General features: G+C 41.6%; 1 protein-coding gene across 2 annotated transcripts in view; it reads left to right on the top strand.

The window, feature by feature from the left end:
* The window catches only part of kcnip3b (Kv channel interacting protein 3b, calsenilin), a 155,547-nt gene that overhangs the window by 60,839 nt on the left and 75,611 nt on the right, over positions 1-19,097 (top strand). The window contains exon 1 of one of the 2 annotated variants that reach the window (XM_034170681.1): positions 15,936-17,509. The exons of the other annotated variant lie outside the window; for it this stretch is intronic. Coding sequence (XP_034026572.1) covers positions 17,404-17,509 — 106 coding nt within the window. The 5' untranslated portion in view covers positions 15,936-17,403. Of the gene's footprint in view, positions 1-15,935; positions 17,510-19,097 lie in introns of those variants that run through there. 2 annotated transcript variants of the gene reach the window in all.

Consider the following 19,097-nt stretch of genomic DNA (forward strand, 5'->3'; position numbering starts at 1 on the left):
ACTTAGTGCAGTAATGAAATATTAACTATTGCTGTCATACTGTGTTATCACAATTCATGATCACATTATAGTGTGGTATGGTGTGTACTCCTGTAGGATTTTGTTGTTGTTTGGGTTTCAATAGGGAAGAAAATGACAGGGTTCAAAGTTTCAGACTTCTGCTACACTTTTGCAAGGGGGCAAACATTAGTGCAGGGGTGAATTGAAAAGCAAGTTCAATTACAGTACACCAAGATACAAAGATACACCAATATATCCATCTTGTTGAGAGGATTAAAATAAGGTATATAGTTTGTCTAGGTTCTGACCAGTACTAGTTACACAGGTATAGGGCTGTAAAGGTTCAAGGTCATCCTGGGGCAAATGCTCACATGTTATTGAAAGTGGTGTTAAATGATTCCTCTTGTCATACTGGAGCAGAAAATGCATTTTAACTAATTTGGTGATAGCACCATTTACAGCAGCCATGGAAAGTCTTGGTGACCCCCATAGACCATGTAGACCAGTGATGCCCAAAGTATTCCAGAAAGGGCCAAGAGGGTGCAGGTTTTCTTTGCAGCCACTGACTCCAGCAGGTGATTTCACTGATGAACTCATCCCATCTGCTCAAAGTGAAGTTAATCAGCAAAATCACCTGCTGGAGTCAGTGGCTGCAAAGAAAACCTCCACCCTCTCTCCCCTTTCTGGAATACTTTGGACGCCACTGATGTAGACCCTTGACACATTTTTCCATTTAAGTATCCAACCAAATGAGTCATTCACGTCATCAGCAGAGTCATCAAGGGAGCCATCAGGAGAGGGTCCGTCCCATCATTAAGAGGGACAGCTGCCCTGTCATTAGGAGGGTGCCAACTAGAGCACAATAGGTGCTAATTAGAGCTATTGTTTAGTCACTAGCCTATAGCAGTCTGTCTCTCGGTAGGAGGGGTCTGGTTAGGTTTAAAACTCCAGCTTTTGTGACTTCTTGATTATTCTTCTCTACAAGAGTCAAGACAGAAGTCAGACCACCAGAGCAAGAATTTTAGCTGAGGAAGCTTCTGCGATTTGAAGCGAAACGTCCTCGCGTCAAGCAACCCAGTCCAGTCGAAGATTCAAGCTTCTCTACTATCCAGCCAAATGCCACACACCAGGATAATCTTGAACCATGATGGGGATATACTGCTTTAACTAAAGGTTTGAACCTAGGCAAATGTATACTTTTTCCAATCCTTATAAGGAGACAAATATGTTTGTGTACATTAGAACACAATTTGGTGATAGCACCATTTGCTATGCACCATTTGACTCTTTAAATATTTCCTCTTCTGTAACATTTTCCCTCCTTGAAGAATGGGGCAGCAGCCTGACAATTTTAGCCCCATCATTTTCTGACAGTCTGGTCCTTACTGAATCCAAAACAGCAAGAAAATTAATTTTATCACAAAAATCCTACGGGAACTCTTTCATTGACATACAATACCACACTGTTACATCTGTGGATCATAGTTGGACTAGACCAGAAAAGACTGGTGTTTCATTCACACTGAAGATTCCCATCTGTGTCCTTGGAATTGACACTTCATTTGCATTGTGCTAGTCCACACAGCTGTAAATGGATGGTGTCCCCGGCTGGGGAAGAAACCCCTTATGGACTGGCGTCCCATCCAGGAGTTGTAGACTCTCATCCACTATGGTATACAGGGATGATTCAATTAATTTTATTTGTATAGTGCCAAATCAAAACAAAGCTGTGCAAAGGTGTTTCACACGGGTAAGGTCCAACCTTACCAACTCTCCTGAGCAAACACACAGGCGACAGTGGTAGGGAAAAACTCCCTCTGGCATTCTTGAGGAAGAAACTTCAAGCAGACCAGACTCAGAACAGAACACTGCTTAGGCCATTCTATTCTGCTTCTTCTTCTATTACTACTACTACCTTTTAGGTCACCAGTACAAGGGATTTGCATTCCATAATATAGTCTGCAGATAAGACATAATTAAAGTGTGCAAAAAGAAGAAGAAGCTCTGCACAATCCCCAGTTACTCGAATCTAAATGTCAGAATTTTTATTTTTTATTTTATTTTTTTTTGTAATGATATTTTAACAAGAAGCTGGTCATCCTTGATGAGAGAAAGGAAGTTCCAGTTGCCCACCCATGTTGGAGAAAGTGTAGTGACACGGACCCACAACAGGGGGCGCAAATGAACGGTCAATAGATGAGCCAAAAGGTAACAATTTAATGTTGTGAATGTGCACAACGAATATACAGACAATCTCAGAATCTGATAGCAGTCAATACACAAAGGTGACGTGTGGGCAGGCTCGAGGATAGAAGACGTCTGTCCTGAGAAGAGCCGGAACCACACGATTTCCCCCGCCACCGAACCTGGTGAATACTGGAGCCGCCAAGTCCCGAATTCCCAGGTGATCACCGTCCCCGACTGTCGGATCTGGTACTGCTGGCGAGGAGCACAAACAGTGAGATGTGGGTGTGTGCACACCCAGTAACAAAAACAGTCAGAAGGTGGAAAGTCACCTCCACCTCTAATCACACACTCGTGCAGCTCCTGTTAACCACTTATCTGGTTGGAGTGTGAAGCGAAGCTGTCGCTGATGACACCAAGTGCCAATCCCACAGATAAGGAAACACTTACAGGAAAACAGCTGCAAAGAAGTTCAGACTATTAGTCAGTGTTTTCAGTTTAGCAGAGAATTACCTTCACAGGTAGATGATATCTCGGCAATGAGGTGGAGATGACGTCTGGGTTTTATGGAGTAGTATGATGAAGTGTAGATGGGTGACAGCTGTCATGAGATAATGAGTGACAGCTGTCACCCCCGGCTGTGTCCGTGGCGGCAGGCACCCTCTCGTGCCTGAAGCCCGCACTTCAGGCAGGGCGCCCTCTGGTGGTGGGCCAGCAGTACCTCCTCTTCTGGCGGCCCACACAACAACCCACGTGAGTTGCCTCAAGTTTGGACCTGGACACTATTGATAAGTAGACGAACACTTACCACTGCACCAGTCACCACCTTCCAGAGACAAAATCCCAGATGTTTTCCCTTAGTTTTGTCTTTTCTAGACATGAAGCTTCCCTAACAGTTACTTCGACAGACAGCAAAAACAAGACATGGTGCAGGGATTATCAACAATAGCATTTTGATGATGTTGGCATGTGTCTCTGGGCTGATCCAGCATGCAGGTTCCTCAGTTTTGAGGAACCCTACAGCTGGAGAAGGACTGGACAGGTGGGGATGGATCAGTGGTCTACCCGAGTAGTTGCCATCCAGAACCAAAGGTGGTTCTGTAGTGCGGTGGATGTGGTGATGCTTGGCACCAATGCATGTTCTTGGCCTTGATTTGATACTTCAACAGGCTCAGTGTTTCACAGGAAGAATCTCACAATATGTAATGTCAAATTAAATTAATTTATTTTTACAGCAAATTGCTCTTATAATAATAATAATTAATAAACAGTTTGATGTTTGTTTTTGCTGTGCACTGATTTTGGTGACCTCCCTTGGGGGAAGTGTGCAGGAACCGGCCTGACTTAGTCCACAGGGTGCAGCATTGTGTTGGAGTCAAATGATTCTGAGAGGAGAGGGATGAGAAGAGAGGATAACTGTGATGCAGAAGAAAGAGAGGTGGAGGGGTGCAACATGTGTGATGTTAAAGGTCAGAAGCTCCATGGTGTTGTTTTGATCTGTCTCCCTTTTTACCTTCCTCTGTTTCTCACACACACTGTGACGCAGTCTCACAAACTCAAACAGAATTTGAAATGTGGCTTCTGACAAAAATAAAAAAAACAAAAACGTGCACATATCTACGCTGCACATCTCTCTGGTGTCGCTTTCTGCATGCTGTCAGGGAGTTGCCTCTTTCAGGACATAAGATTCAGATTTTTATTCTCACTTCTTTGGCTTCATTTCCTGCCTGAGCAGGGATTTTGTAGCTAGTTTTCAGCTTCAGAAATAAAGTTAGTTGTTTTTGTCTGTCAGCTTTAATATTTAGGCTTTTAAACATTTAAATTTAACCAAAGAGCCTTGCAAGCAACATTTTCCTTGCTGTTGTGGTAGCCCAGGTGCATTATGGGAGCAGTGATGGCAGCTCTTTCTGTGGAGGCCAGAAGGCGCCTCTCTCGCCCCAGCTGCCTCTCACACTGCGGCCACAGTGCAGCGCGGTACCATCGCTCAGGTAGGCACTCTTATACTTTCTCTTTTGCCTTACCGAGTATTTGTAGATTCGTTCTGAGCCATCTCATGTTGTCACGGTTACAGTCATCCTCCGTTTTATGATAATCAGTGGTTTTCAAACTGTGAGGCGTGCTCCCCTTGGGGAGCGCCAGAGTTCTTCAGGGGGGCAAAAAATAACTATAAACACTGTTAACCAACAAAAGAAGGGGAAAAAAGAAAACATTGTTAGGTAACATTCCAGGAACAAAATGGATCAATTTTATAGTGTGTAAATCTACCAGTGAGAAGACAGAGTTTTGGACAACTAAAAAAAGAAGAAGGTAGAGGATGATCTGGGAAAGTTGATGAATGCTCAAAGAACAACTAATTGGAAACAGGTGAGTCAAGACAGAAGTCAGACTACCAGAGCAAGAAATTTAGCTGAGGAAGCTTCTGCGATTAGAAGCGAAACGTCCTCGCGTCAAGCAACCCAGTCCAGTTGAAGATTCAAGCTTCTGTACTATATAAACACTGATGATTTTATTTCGTTCACCAAGGACGTAATTAAAAAAAAAACAAAAAAAACTAAGAAATCACATGTACATACGTATTCACACTCTTTGCTCAATACTTTGTTGATGCACCTTTGGCAACAATTATAGCCTCAAGTCATTTTGACTATGATGCCACAAGCTTGGCGCACCTATCTTTGGGCAGTTTTGCCCATTCTGCCAGAGCATCTGTGCATAGCCATTTTCAGATCTCTCAAGGGATGGTGCCTGGTTTCTTCTAAACATGATCCCTGATAATCACACCAAAGAGTTCAATCCAGACCAGAGAATTTTGTTTCTCGTGGTCTGAGAGTCCTTCAGGTCCCTTTGGGCAAACTCCAGGCAGGCTGCCATGTGCCTTTTACTAAGGCTTTCATCTGGCCACTCTACCGTACAGGCCTGATTGTCGAATTGATGCAGAAATGGTTGTCCTTCTGGAAGGTTCTCCTCTCTCCACAGAGGAATGCTGGAGCTCTGACAGAGTGACCATCAGGTTTTTGGTCACCTCCTTGACTAAGGCCCTTCTCTCCGATTGCTCAATTTAGACGGGTGGCCAGCTCTACGAAGAGTCCTGGTGAATCTGAACTTATTCCATTTATGTATGATGGAGGCCACTGTGCTCATTTGGCTATTCAAAGCAGCAGCAATGTTTCTGTACACTTCCCCAGATTTGTGCATCCAGACAATCCTGTGTCAGAGGTCTACAGATAATTCCTTTGACTTCATGCTTGGGTTGTTTTCTGACATGCACTGTCAGCTGTGGGATCTTATATGTAGACAGGTGTGGGCCTTTCCAATTCAGGTCAAATCAACTGAATTTACACAGGTGGACTCCAGTGAAGCTGTAGAAATGTTTCAAGGATGATCAGTGGAAACAGGATGCACCTGAGCTCAATTTTTAGCTTTGTTAACCCCCAAAATGTGAATCAGCTGCAACGTGAATGTCATTCATGGTATATATCTATTTTTTTCAGTTTAAGTAGTTTATGGATTTCAGTTGAATATTTTTCTACTGTCTCTTCATTTTTGCACTTTGTAGACGGTCCCTTCACTTCAGTTTCACAAGTCATCTGCTCGTTCAGATCAGTGTTACTCTTCCAGCTCAGAGGATGGCTCATTTGGATAAAAAATAAGGTTGTAGTTCATTGTCTACCTTCTTGAGATTAGAAACTAGTGTTGTTTTGTTTTTTTCTACAATGTTTCTCTTAAGATTATTGAGCTGTGAACTTTGAATCTGTGAATATCTTTCTAACTTTGCCAGAGTCTCCAGGGAGGTTTCTGTCCTCCCTGAGTTTGACACCTACATTACCATTCGAGGTGTGTACCGCCCCATTCAGCCGTCCAGCTCTTGACGCGAGAAGCGAGACCCCACTCGGACCACCTCCCCAGGGGTGGAGTTCACTCCCTCCCTGTAGTGAACTCCCCCCCCCCCAAAAAAAAACAAACAACAAAAACATTTTTGCAGTGATAAGGTTTGCAATCAAGATTTTCTGCAGTAATTGATCTGTAAACTGAAATCTGTAAACTTCTTAAACTGAATATATATATATATATATATATATATATATATATATATATATATATATATATATATATATATATATATATATATATAATGAATGATAATCACATTTTGCGAGACCTGCATTCACATTTTTGAGACCTGTGTTCACGTTTCGGGAGATTTTTTTTTCAGTATTCACATTTTGCTATTAATGGTTTGCGGATAATTTACGATTTGCAGCTGATTCATGTTTTGGGGGTGAACAGCTTCATGGCAAAGGCTGTGAATACTTATACACATGTGATTCCTTTATTTTAATACATTTGCAAAGATTTAAAAAAACTTTTTCACATTGTCATTATGGGGTATTTTGTGTAGAATTTTGATGAAAAAAAGGCTGTAACATAACAATATGTGGCAAAAATGAAGCGCTATGAACATTTTCCAGATGCACTGTAGTGGCTGCTGTGTCAGTAGGCAGTGCCAGGCCTGCCTTTTAAAAACCTGTTATTCTCCTAATGCCCTGCCGACAAGCCAAAATACACAAAACAGACCACACAAACTCATTTGTGTCATTGCACCAGGCACAGAATCACAACGGTATAAAAACAACCAAATTCCTGCATCTATGTAAATTCAAACATCACATGTGGACATCGTTTACAGGTGCAGGGGTGTGTGGTAGCATACTTCTGTCACCTGATTCACTTTTCTGCTCACTAATCTGAAATGTAAATTTGCCCTTCTTGCTGTAACAAAGGGCAGCACGGAATCTCACTTAGTAACAAAGCAGAGGCAGCAGAGACAAAATATAATTCTGCTTTTGTGATGGGTGATTGATGTCAGATTTTTTTCTGGTAAGAAACAAGGAAGCTCAACACCACAATGAAATCGATCTCTCTCACTCTGGCCTCCCATCTCTGGCTTTTGTCTCCAATCATGTCAATGCATTAACACACAAGTGTGCACACTCACATTTCCAATCTTATCTTGATGCATTAGCAACTACAAAGTCATCATTTGTCCTCTCTTGACCTGCTGAACACACACAAGCATATTTAAACACAAATGCAGATACTAGCCTGCAAACTCGTTGGGTGAATGGAGTAAAAATTGTAGATCTTTTTTTTTTAATGTTTTAACACCAGGTCTGGAAGCATGCGCTTGTGCCACATTTTGACACATTCACCACACTACATAACTTCCTTGGGTCCTGATTGGTAGCCATCAAGACAGACCTCCAGTCCATCCCCATCTTCCAAAAGTATCCATCGAGCTGCCCCAGCTTGCTTGTGGTCATCTCCTGTTTTCCAGGTGCTGGGTTCCTTAGCACTGAGATATCTGAGTGATGGATCATGCTCAGGGAAGCATGTCACATGGCCATAGTGTTGTATCTGAGTTTTCCTACGTGTAAGAAAGTCATAGAGATACCTTGTACCAATGACATCCAGTCATTGTTTAACCCTCTGGGATCCGAGGGCATTTTTTGGACAGTTCGCTCGGCTGGCATAAATGTTTTATTATTACTGTTAACAGCTCTCCCTGCATCCCACAATCAAGTTTTATGTCTCTTTTTTTCAGGACAACCTGTGCTTTTAGAATATATATGTTTTTGTTGTGTTTTATAAGTGTAATAAAGGTTTACAATCAAAAATAGGCAAGGAAAAAATAAAGCGAAAAATTATTTTCCACACACATTTATTCAAAACACACAGCAAACTATAATAAACAACTGTTTTGACACTTTCTAAAGGTAATTTGAGGTCTTGTGTGAAAGACTGTACAACAAAAAGTTTCAAACAATAAACACAAATGCACATTTTCAACAATATATACAAAATGGTCTATGTGTTTTGTTGTCCATTGATATGGTAAACAGTGCTTTACGCAGAGAAAGCAGCAGAGTTATCCAGTAACATTCACATGCAAACTAGTGCAGCAATCCTGATAGTTACACACTCTTTGTTTGAGTACGTGAGATTGTCATCAGAGGCTCTCTGTCTGCTCCTGCTTTCACTGATCGCTTTGCGTAATGGCGCAGGGCACACTGAGTATGTACTAATAGTATGTACTCATTGGAGCACCCAGGGGGCTATTCAAACAGACAAATTAGTAACATATCACTTCTGAAAACGATCTTTGGCTTTTCATGTGAGGTAAATCTGCCCTATGTTTGGATTTTGGAAAACCATGTGACGGTGAACCAATTCCAGTTGGACACTCTCATTGCGCACGTCATCACACAGCTTCTATGAGGAGTACAAAGATGGCCGATGGCTGGCTCAAAAGTCTGCGGAGTTAACTTTTCAGCAAAAAAAAAGGTACGTTTCTATCTCATATCATTAAAAAGTTATTTATAATTTAGTAAAGTTTGGCTTTAGCCGTCATATACGACGGAGTCGGCCCCTGAGGGTTAAGCACTTAGGGCAATTTTATGGACGAAAATGTGTTTTATGGTGGCCATTGAATTTCTTAATTTTTGGTGGGAACGGTTGGAGTGACACAGTAGTTCCAGCAATTTTTAAAATCAGCATACCCAAAAAAAAAAAATACTCGCCCAAATTTTCATGCTTCTTTCTGGAACTGCACGCCTCTTTCAGATATCTGCCCCACTAAGAGTAAAGGTACAAATCAGAAGTCTCCCCCATCAAGATACAGTTTCACTGACCGCAGTCAAAATGCCTAATGAGGCAACAGACAAGACACCCAAATAATATCTCAGTCTGAGTCTCATAATACATTTACTGACCTGTCACTATTGAAATAATCCCATCCATCACAGTAACTGCCACTCCTAGAGTATACTGACCAGTGGCGTGACCATGCCAAAAGCAGATGTACCTACCCATTGAGGTCTGGTCTTCCAGGTCAGTGGACATCAGAGAGCACAGCAACTGCAGCACAGAGCTTTCCAAGCTATCTTGACAGCAGTGGAAAATAGTCATCCTCGCTGAGTGAAAGGATGTTCTAAGCGTCCATTTGCATGAGTTGCTTCATGTTTGAACCTGGGTGCTCCTGTATTGTAGATGGCTCCTCAGTACTGCATCAATGAACACTATCTACAGACATGACCCTTAGTGCTCTCTGGTTATTGATGACTTTTGCAGGATGAGAATACAAATGGCTTTCCCCCATCAACTTCATAATATGTGCTGCCCTCCGATGGAAGGCGCCACCATACCTACTCCTGTGGTGTGCAAGAAAAAGACCTTTTCTGGTATTGAAAAGGAGTGATCTGAAAGTTGGAGGACCACTTCCAATTTAAAATGGTCAAGAACAGTGTGTCCATCCACCAATCATAACTGGAGAATTAGCTAATGAGTTGTTTCATGACCAAGTGTTGTTGCTGCTTTATTATTTGTCAGCAAAACATTTTAATGCAGTTCAGGTGCTTTATTTTCATGTGGAATATTGCTTTTAGTCCTGCGATAGGTTGGTGTCCTGTCCAGAGTGTATCCTGTCTCTCTCCCTATGACTGCTGGGATAGGCTCCAGCTCCCCTACCACCCTTAGTTGGAATAAACGTGTATAGAAAATGAATGATTGGATATTGCATTTAACTGTCAATAAGTCGAAAAAAGTGGTCACTGTCAGTGAAGAAAGCCTTTTTCAGCTGAAAAGCCAAAAACACACTTGTGTGCAACAAGGCAAACACATAAAGTGTGACCAAAATCAACTCGCTGGTTCTTAAAGATCTTAAAATATAAAGGATTTAAGCTGGGAGGAAAACATTTTAAAAAGCAAGAACAATTCTTTTCTGTGTTGTGTCAAAATGATGGGAAGAGACTGGAGAAGATCATGATCTGAGAGACTTCACCTGATTTGTGAAGTATGATACAGATTGTGTTATTGTGCAGGAATGCGCGGGTGTCAGCGTAGCACACTCAGTAATACTTATTGCCTCTGGCAAGGAGCTAATGTTATTTGCCGTCTTTGGCTGTTTAACTGACAATGATCCAAAGCATACTGGCAAATCAACTCACAACTGATTTTACTTTGGATAAAGTTGGAAAGTAAACTTTGCAGTAAATCCCAAGTTCATGTCTATTCACTTTTTCCAAGTAAACTTGAAGCTATAGTATGAAGAATTTAGGGGGGTTTATGAGCGAAAATGGAATACAGAATTCATTACCATCTGTTCATTAGTGCATAAATAATCTCCTACAAGGAATTGATGTTTTCATATGCTTATGAGCCCACATTTAACTCAACCTTTATTTCTAAAGCATGTTTAAAATGACAGCAGTTGACCAAAGTGCTGTACATGATTAAAAAATGGGCACCAAATTACTCCCAACTGTAACTAAATGAATTAAAGATAACAATAAAATTACAACAGGCAATAAAACAGATAAAAGACAAAGTAAAATAAAGAGTAAAAAGTAGTAAGAAATCATTTTATTTGATTTAGTTTAATTTTATTTACATAGCACCAAATCACAACAAAGCTGCCTCAGGTGCAATGCATAAGTAAGATCTAACCTTACCAACCCCTAGAACAAGCACACAGGCAACAGTGGTAAGGAAAAACATGGGAATGTTCCCTCTCATGGAAGATCCTGTGTTGCAGCCCACAAGAGGCATGCTTACTGTGCGGACAGAAGACTTTAAATAAAGAGGACTCATTGGTGAGCCCTGCAGGCTAATGTCATGGTTCATGTTTCTGGTGTGTCTTATGCAAGCATCACGGAACCTGTGGCACGCTGTCTGTCTCCCACAGATTTTGGAACAGAGTGGCTGTAACAAAAGCCATAAGGCAAAAATACTTAAGTGTTAAAGAGTTAAAGCCCTAAGCACTGAACATACACGGGATAAGGTTGAAAGAGGTTTATTGAAAACTCTAGTAACTGGAAAAGAATCCTTACAGCAGCAGTTCTTAATTCTAAGCAGCAGACAATGCTGCTACATCCAAACAAAATCCCTCTGAAATCAAAAGGCAAAACGTTTTCTGGATAAGAAGACACTGCGAACTGCCAAACCAAAAATTCTCTTTTAAATGCTAAAGGAAAAAAGCTTTTTATTTCTGGGCAACATGTAAAACTGTGTGGAGGCAAAAATGATTTTAAGTCAGAGTTTCTGAGGCTGTTTGTGGAAACAAAATTAAGAAATGAACAGATTAAATAAGTCTTTTAATTCAAGGCCTCGAAGATACACACAATAGTCAAAATCAGTGTGGCCAGTGCATATCTGAGGGTTCTCTTTTGTGCACTCAGAGAAAGGCGAGGTTGCTGCATGTACACATTTACCAGTAAATGAAACTTCGAGTTTTCCATGAAAACTCTAGCTGAAAATGAATGTTATCACAGTTTTGGCTGTGCAGGAGATGGGAGGGACGGTCAGGCAGAAACAATGTGGTTATTAATGCAGCTGCTTAGCTCATTACGTTACATGAAGCCTTCAGTACAGAGTTAAATGCAAAAGTTTTAGGCAGGCTATGTGTAAGACATCCATCCATCCATCCATTTTCTTCCGCTTTATCCGGAGTCGGGTTGCGGGGGCAGCAGCTCAAGCAAAGCCGCCCAGACCTCCCGATCCACACACACCTCCCCCAGCTCCTCCGGGGGAACCCCAAGGCGTTCCCAAGCCAGCCAAGAGATGTAGTCCCTCCAGCGTGTCCTGGGTCTTCCCCGGGGCCTCCTCCCAATGGGACGTGCCCGGAACACCTCTTCAAAAGATGCCCGAGCCACCTCAATTGACATATTAAATGAATAATTTTGACACTGCCACTGAAATGTGAGCAGTCTTTAGAAAAACACGTATGCGTGCGCACACACACACACACACACACACATAAACACATACACAAAAAACTACGAAAACAACCAAACTGATGCAGTACAAAAAATGGTATTCAGGTTGAGAAACAAAGTCAAGATCAGAGAGTCTAGTTGAAGTCATGCACAGAGGAGACAAAATCTTGGGAGAGAATGAGGACAAAATACTCACTGGCAATGGTGGTTCTTGATATTGATTTTATATTTTGATGGGGCAGCGCCCTAGTTCCCTTGAGTGACCAGTTGTCACCCCTGCTCACTCGGAGCATCGGGAAGTTGGAATTAATGACAACATTCTGGTGAAGAATGTGCCTGGGTGCTTGCCTTTTAAAATGCCCTGCTCAAGCAGGACAGTCATTGGTGTAGTGAGCAAAACAGTTTGGAACTGGAAGAAACAGTTCACTGGGTAATGCAGTGATATATTTACACTGCAAACATGGAAGAGACCTTCAGCAGGTAAGCAGAGATCTAGGACAATAAGTAGACATGGTGAGGAAATGTGGAGGCCTCAGCAGTGTTTACAATATGAAAGCGAACTTAGTGTGAGAGCTCGCTCACCTATGCGCCAGTATTGCTAACCAAACGGTCCCCGCTGTCTTCATTGCGCATGCGTCATTTTGGAGCAACAGCAGCAAATTCAGATGATCACCTCGTTTCTGCTTCAAACTGCACTCCAATCATCTTCTATCTCAGTGACAGATATCTGAAGCTTTTGTAGAACAATCATTTCCACATAAATTCAGCATTATTTCATCATAAAAGACAGTGGCGTGATCAGAGTCTGACTCTCTGAGTCTGACTCTCTACACCCAAAGTGATCAAAGGGAATAATGTGATTATTAACCATCAGATGACAAAGTAAAACCTCTTAAATCATTCTAAATCCAGTTTTAAGCAGAAACAAGGCAGTTTTAAGCAGAAACGGGCCGATAATTGGTGAAATGCTGCTGATGCTTCGAAATGACACATGCACAGTGAAGGCAGGGGGCAACCGATTTTTAGGGGGGACCATTCAGTCTGCGACACTGGTAGAACCCTAGAGCAGAAGGGAAACCATCACACTGCTTATAGAAGTCAAATCAGAAGCTCATGCGGACCGTGACACTGAAGTTAACAGTACATTACTGGCTCAAAAAATGACTACAGTAAAAGTATAAATACAGGTTTACATAAGGAACATGAAAAGTGCTCGGTAACGGTGGCCAGCGTCCACATTTGTACCCTGCAATTGACATTTACAAAATTATTTTTCAACATTTGTGAATTGATTCGGAATCGCCCAGTGTCCACATCGCAATGCATTTAAGAATTTTGTTGTTGTTTTTGTTGTTGTTGTTGTTGTTCTCCTGTAACTATATGAGGGTCGGCTGAGAAGTTCAGTCTCCTATGCAAATATTTCAGTAACAAGCAAAACACTCACATGAATGACATATCTGCTCACAGCTTAGGATATTCTCTGTCAGCTGGTTTCATTACTTTTCTACATAATCACCTTCCCTTTCTGCACATGTATGGCCACTCCAGACAAGTTTTTTCATCTCTTTGGCACCCGTGGCGCCCAGCTGTTTGCACCATGGTGTCACTCCTGTCATGTGCCTCTTCAGGTGTTCTATCAGTGGAGTATGTGTTTATATGATTCTACTCATGTGTTGATTTCATGTACAACCCCTGGCAATAATTATGGAATCACCGGCCTCGGAGGATGTTCATTCAGTTGTTTAATTTTGTAGAAAAAAAGCAGATCACAGACATGACACAAAACTAAAGTCATTTCAAATGGCAACTTTCTGGCTTTAAGAAACACTATAAGAAATCAGGAAAAAAAAATTGTGGCAGTCAGTAACGGTTACTTTTTTAGACCAAGCAGAGGGAAAAAAATATGGATTCACTCAATTCTGAGGAATAAATTATGGAATCACCCTGTAAATTTTCATCCCCAAAACTAACACCTGCATCAAATCAGATCTGCTCGTTAGTCTGCATCTAAAAAGGAGTGATCACACCTTGGAGAGCTGTTGCACCAAGTGGACTAACATGAATCATGGCTCCAACATGAGAGATGTCAATTGAAACAAAGGAGAGGATTATCAAACTCTTAAAAGAGGGTAAATCATCATGCAATGTTGCAAAAGATGTTGGTTGTTCACAGTCAGCTGTGTCTAAACTCTGGACCAAATACAAACAACATGGGAAGGTTGCTAAAGGCAAACATACTGGTAGACCAAGGAAGACATCAAAGCGTCAAGACAGAAAACTTAAAGCAATATGTCTCAAAAATCGAAAATACACAACAAAACAAATAAGGAACGAATGGGAGGAAACTGGAGTCAACGTCTGTGACCGAACTGTAAGAAACTGCCTAAAGGAAATGGGATTTACATACAGAAAAGCTAAACGAAAGCCATCATTAACACCTAAACAGAAAAAACAAGGTTACAATGGGCTAAGGAAAAGCAATCGTGGACTGTGGATGACTGGATGAAAGTCATATTCAGTGATGAATCTCGAATCTGCATTGGGCAAGGTGATGATGCTGGAACTTTTGTTTGGTGCCGTTCCAATGAGATTTATAAAGATGACTGCCTGAAGAGAACATGTAAATTTCCACAGTCATTGATGATATGGGGCTGCATGTCAGGTAAAGGCACTGGGGAGATGGCTGTCATTACATCATCAATAAATGCACAAGTTTACGTTGATATTTTGGACACTTTTCTTATCCCATCAATTGAAAGGATGTTTGGGGATGATGAAATCATTTTTCAAGATGATAATGCATCTTGCCGTAGAGCAAGAACTGTGAAAACATTCCTTGCAAAAAGACACATAGGGTCAATGTCATGGCCTGCAAATAGTCCGGATCTTAATCCAATTGAAAATCTTTGGTGGAAGTTGAAGAAAATGGTCCATGACAAGGCTTCAACCTGCAAAGCTGATCTGGCAACAGCAATCAGAGAAAGTTGGAGCCAGACTGATGAAGAGTACTGTTTGTCACTCATTAAGTCCATGCCTCAGAGACTGCAAGCTGTTATAAAAGCCAGAGGTGGTGCAACAAAATACTAGTGATGTGTTGGAGCGTTCTTTTGTTTTTCATGATTCCATAACTTTTTCCTCAGAATTGAGTGATTCCATATTTTTTCCCTCTGTTTGGTCTAAAAAAGTAACCGTTACTGACTGCCACAATTTTTTTTCCTGATTTCTTATAGTGTTTCTTAAAGCCAGAAAGTTGCCATTTGAAATGACTTTAGTTTTGTGTCATGTCTGTGATCTGCTTTTTTTCTACAAAATTAAACAACTGAATGAACATCCTCCGAGGCCGGTGATTCCATAATTTTTGCCAGGGGTTGTAGGCTGTGAGCGATTGTATGTTGTGATGCAGTGACCGGAGCCCAAGATGAATTTAATAGCATTTTAAAAAGGAATAGTTTGCACCATCTGTCATGCTTAGTTATCATGTTACGGGGTAGATGCGTCAACCTTGGTTGACCTTTACTTTGGAGACCAAGCATTCAGCACAGTCAAAACTATTCCATTTATTAATACTTTTATTTTAAATAATAATTTGCATCACTTTTTACCAAAATTGGAGTAACTTTCACTTTTGACTCCTGTACAAACTGAAACTGATCTTTGTCACCATTTTTGCTGTTTGTACCCCATAACTCCAGAACATTCAGTCATATAGATCACCCAAACTACTCGTATACCTTTTTGGAATCGTTGTGATCAGATAAATAATGTGGTATAGTTTTCAACATGATTGGAGCATTTTTAAATTTTGACCCCTGTGTAATTCTTTATTGACCCCTGTAGCTCATTAGAGATCAGCTCCAGGATGGCTCCATATCTGAAAATAAACATTAGTTAATTTAGAATATGTGTGCCAAATTCCATGCTTTTATCACAAAATGGACAATTGTTTTGCTATGCTGCCCCACTAAGAAGGGAGAGATTGTTTTGAAACAGAAAACAACTCAGAGAGGGAGAGAAAGTCTGTGGTTGGCCAAAGTTATGATGATGAAGGAGATGGAGGGAGGAGGCTACAAGCTGTGGGAGCAAAAGTAAGTCATATGGACAGAAGGAGAAAATGAGGAGTGCAGCACAGCGGGAAGGGACCATCAGAAGGATAAATGCACAAACCAGAGGAGAAGGTTTATGTTGCACTACTTTAATTTTAAACCTCAATAAGGTGAAGGAGAAAAAAGTTTCAAGTCGGCTCAGCAACAGATAAAGAGGAGCAGAGAGAGCAGTGCTGGAAAACTATGTGCGGAGGAGGTTTCGTTTCCAACAGCTCCTCTCACTTTCTCAGGATTTCCATGCTCTAAGTGCCGTCTCTGCAGGTCCGCACTTTTCCATATCTGGAGCTGGATTTGTACAAAGTGAGGTTGACCGAAGCAGGCGGGACAAAGCCACACTTGGCAACTCTGACTTGAAACTGAAGTCCTCGACTCAAGATGTTTGGGAGACTGAAGGATTTCTGAGTATTATCAAAGGGATTCGGGAGGAGAAACAAAATGAAAGTGGTTGCTGTGACGGCAGCAGTTTGGGATTCACCTGTGCCAGAAGAAAAAAGGATGATCGTGGTTTTCCCTTTTTCTTATATCAGGATTGTGCTTACTTCTGTCCTCTTTTTCTGAACAAACTTTTCTTTGTGTCTTCGTGTCCTACGCAGCAGGTTCTCCTGAGCCTGAGTTTGGCTGTACTTGGGCGTTGTTCTACACTACAGATAAAGAGCTTGTTTTTGTTGCAGAAATCACTCCTATGATTGATGCAGGTAATTTATTCTGAACTGCTAATGTGCTTTGTTGCTTAATAGCATGGAAGATGAGCAGATATTGGCATTTGTTGTCTCTCTGTTGCTGAATGTTCTGCCTGTTGGTAAGTCAGATGACTCCCTCCTAATGAACACATCAAGGACCACAGTCATGAAAAAGTGCATGGACACCGAGGCTACACAGAGCTTTTTGCTTTTTCCAGAAGATGTTTTAATCTAAAACCACAATGTGATTTGCTGTGATGATGACGTGAGGACTGATCACAGCTTCTGTGGATTACGTTCCCGTAGGATTATTTGCAGGAAGATAGTCTGGAAAGTGACTCTAAACATCTCCTTTAATGCGCAGCAACAAACAGCCTGTGACACGGCCTCTAATTTTCCCTCATGGGTCTACATGGGGAGGTTTTCCATATATGTCAGCTTCCACATATTTTCCATTTCAGCATTACTGTTGACATTAAAGCAGCAATCGTCCAGCTTGCTGTCTCAGCGGCCTGGATTCAAACTCATGCAGCCTCCCTCCGCTGACTCCTTATTTCTTCTCGTCAGCTCGGCTCTGTCCAGAACACTTGTGATCGACCTGTGAAGCTTCCCTTAGTCACTCCTCAGAGTTTGGGCCCCAGAGGGGGCTTCCCTTGCACCGAAGCCATGGTGATCCACGGCATGGAGCTGTTCGCCATTGGCGTGGTTATCATCCTTTTCATGGCAGTTCTCAAGCAGTTTGGCATTTTGGAGCCCATGTCCTCATTTGAAGGTAAGGGTCAACCTTTGGCCCCTTCTTCTGATTAACCGGCATGTTTGGTGTTTATTGCTTCACTTGCACTCAGGTGATTACTTTTTCCAATTACCTTTCATTGTGCAAATAGTATATATTTTGTTCAATTAGGATTAAAAGTAGATTTTAATGGCATCTATTTTTGCAGACTAATTTGAGCTTAGTTTCCAGGAAATCTGTGCGGGGTATTACAAGGATGTAGCTAATGGGATGTTGTATTTTTGCTTACCAAAGGACATCCCATAAAACCTTAATGGGTCAATAGACAGCATACATTTAGGACTATACAAGAGACATCAGATACTGTTCTTTGAACGATGCAGTGGCCCTTGATTATGGTTTTGGGCCCAAAGCCAACTAGTCAAAGTGCCCTGCCGTCAGCGTGCCAAGACAATTACAGTGGGAAGGCCCCGGTCGGCACATTAGTGCTCCTCTTCTGCATCAGCATTGTCAGTAATAAATTCAACAAAAACACCAGTTATGTCTTTTCATAATTTATCACTCCTGTGTCCAATCTGTAGCTCCTCCAATAGCTCTCCCCCGCTGTCCGTGCTGCGGTGATCCAGAGGAACGGGGCCTAACCCTGGTTTAGCATTACTTCACATCAATTATACATGCCGTATCGAACAGGCCTCCTCTAAATATGGAGCCTGGAGTACTCCTCCAGGACCCTGAAGGACACTGGACATCTAGCCATCCTTCACTGGCCTCCAAAAAATCCTCACGTCTCACATTATATGCCATTTCATTACGTCCTCATGTCCCAATGGGACTAATTTACTCCTCTTTGATTGTTTCAGCTGCTTTTGCTTCTTCTCATCTTCAGCATTTCTGAACATTTGCCACAAGATGTTATATATCTAAATCATTCTTTGTGTTGCTCTTCTTTACGAGCAACTTTTTTTTTACAAGCTCTTCTTTTTCTCGTACCTTTATAAAATTAGTAAAATGATACTGTGCAGACCTTGTTATAAAAATCCAGGTGCTTGATTTTGGATCAACCTTGGGCAGAAATGTTTTGCTTGTGTTTGTTAGCTCGTTATTTGTGTCTTGTACCTCTGTGAAGTGTACCAACACGTTCTCATTCCTGACCCATCACATATTTACGCTGAGTCAGTTCCCTTTTGCATCATTGAGTGACTCACAGGGAAACATTTTTTAATTTTTTGCAGCATCTTTTGTCTGACTACACACAGAACTATCTGTTTCACTTTGGTGGCTTCAGACGACATTGACCTATGTTTTAGTTATGGTGAGCAGGCTGCTCAACTCGTCACATAGTGACATTCAAAATGAACCTTTTGCATCCAAATGTGACGAGTTGGGTGTGAGGCTGTTTTGAGTGTACACATGCACTTCACTAGTCTGTACATGACATAGGGCATAGGACATGACATGACAGGACATGACATAGGGCATAGGACATGACATGACAGGACATGAAATAGGGCATAGGAAGTGCACAGTAAATTTTGCAGAGTAAAATATACTCGGCCATTTGAGTGAATTCGGCTCCAATAAGAATCATTCACAGCATGATAGAGTTGATTTTACCCTGTGATAGAAC

Source organism: Thalassophryne amazonica, chromosome 5, assembly GCF_902500255.1.
Source record: "Thalassophryne amazonica chromosome 5, fThaAma1.1, whole genome shotgun sequence".
Classification (NCBI taxonomy): Eukaryota; Metazoa; Chordata; class Actinopteri; order Batrachoidiformes; family Batrachoididae; genus Thalassophryne; species Thalassophryne amazonica.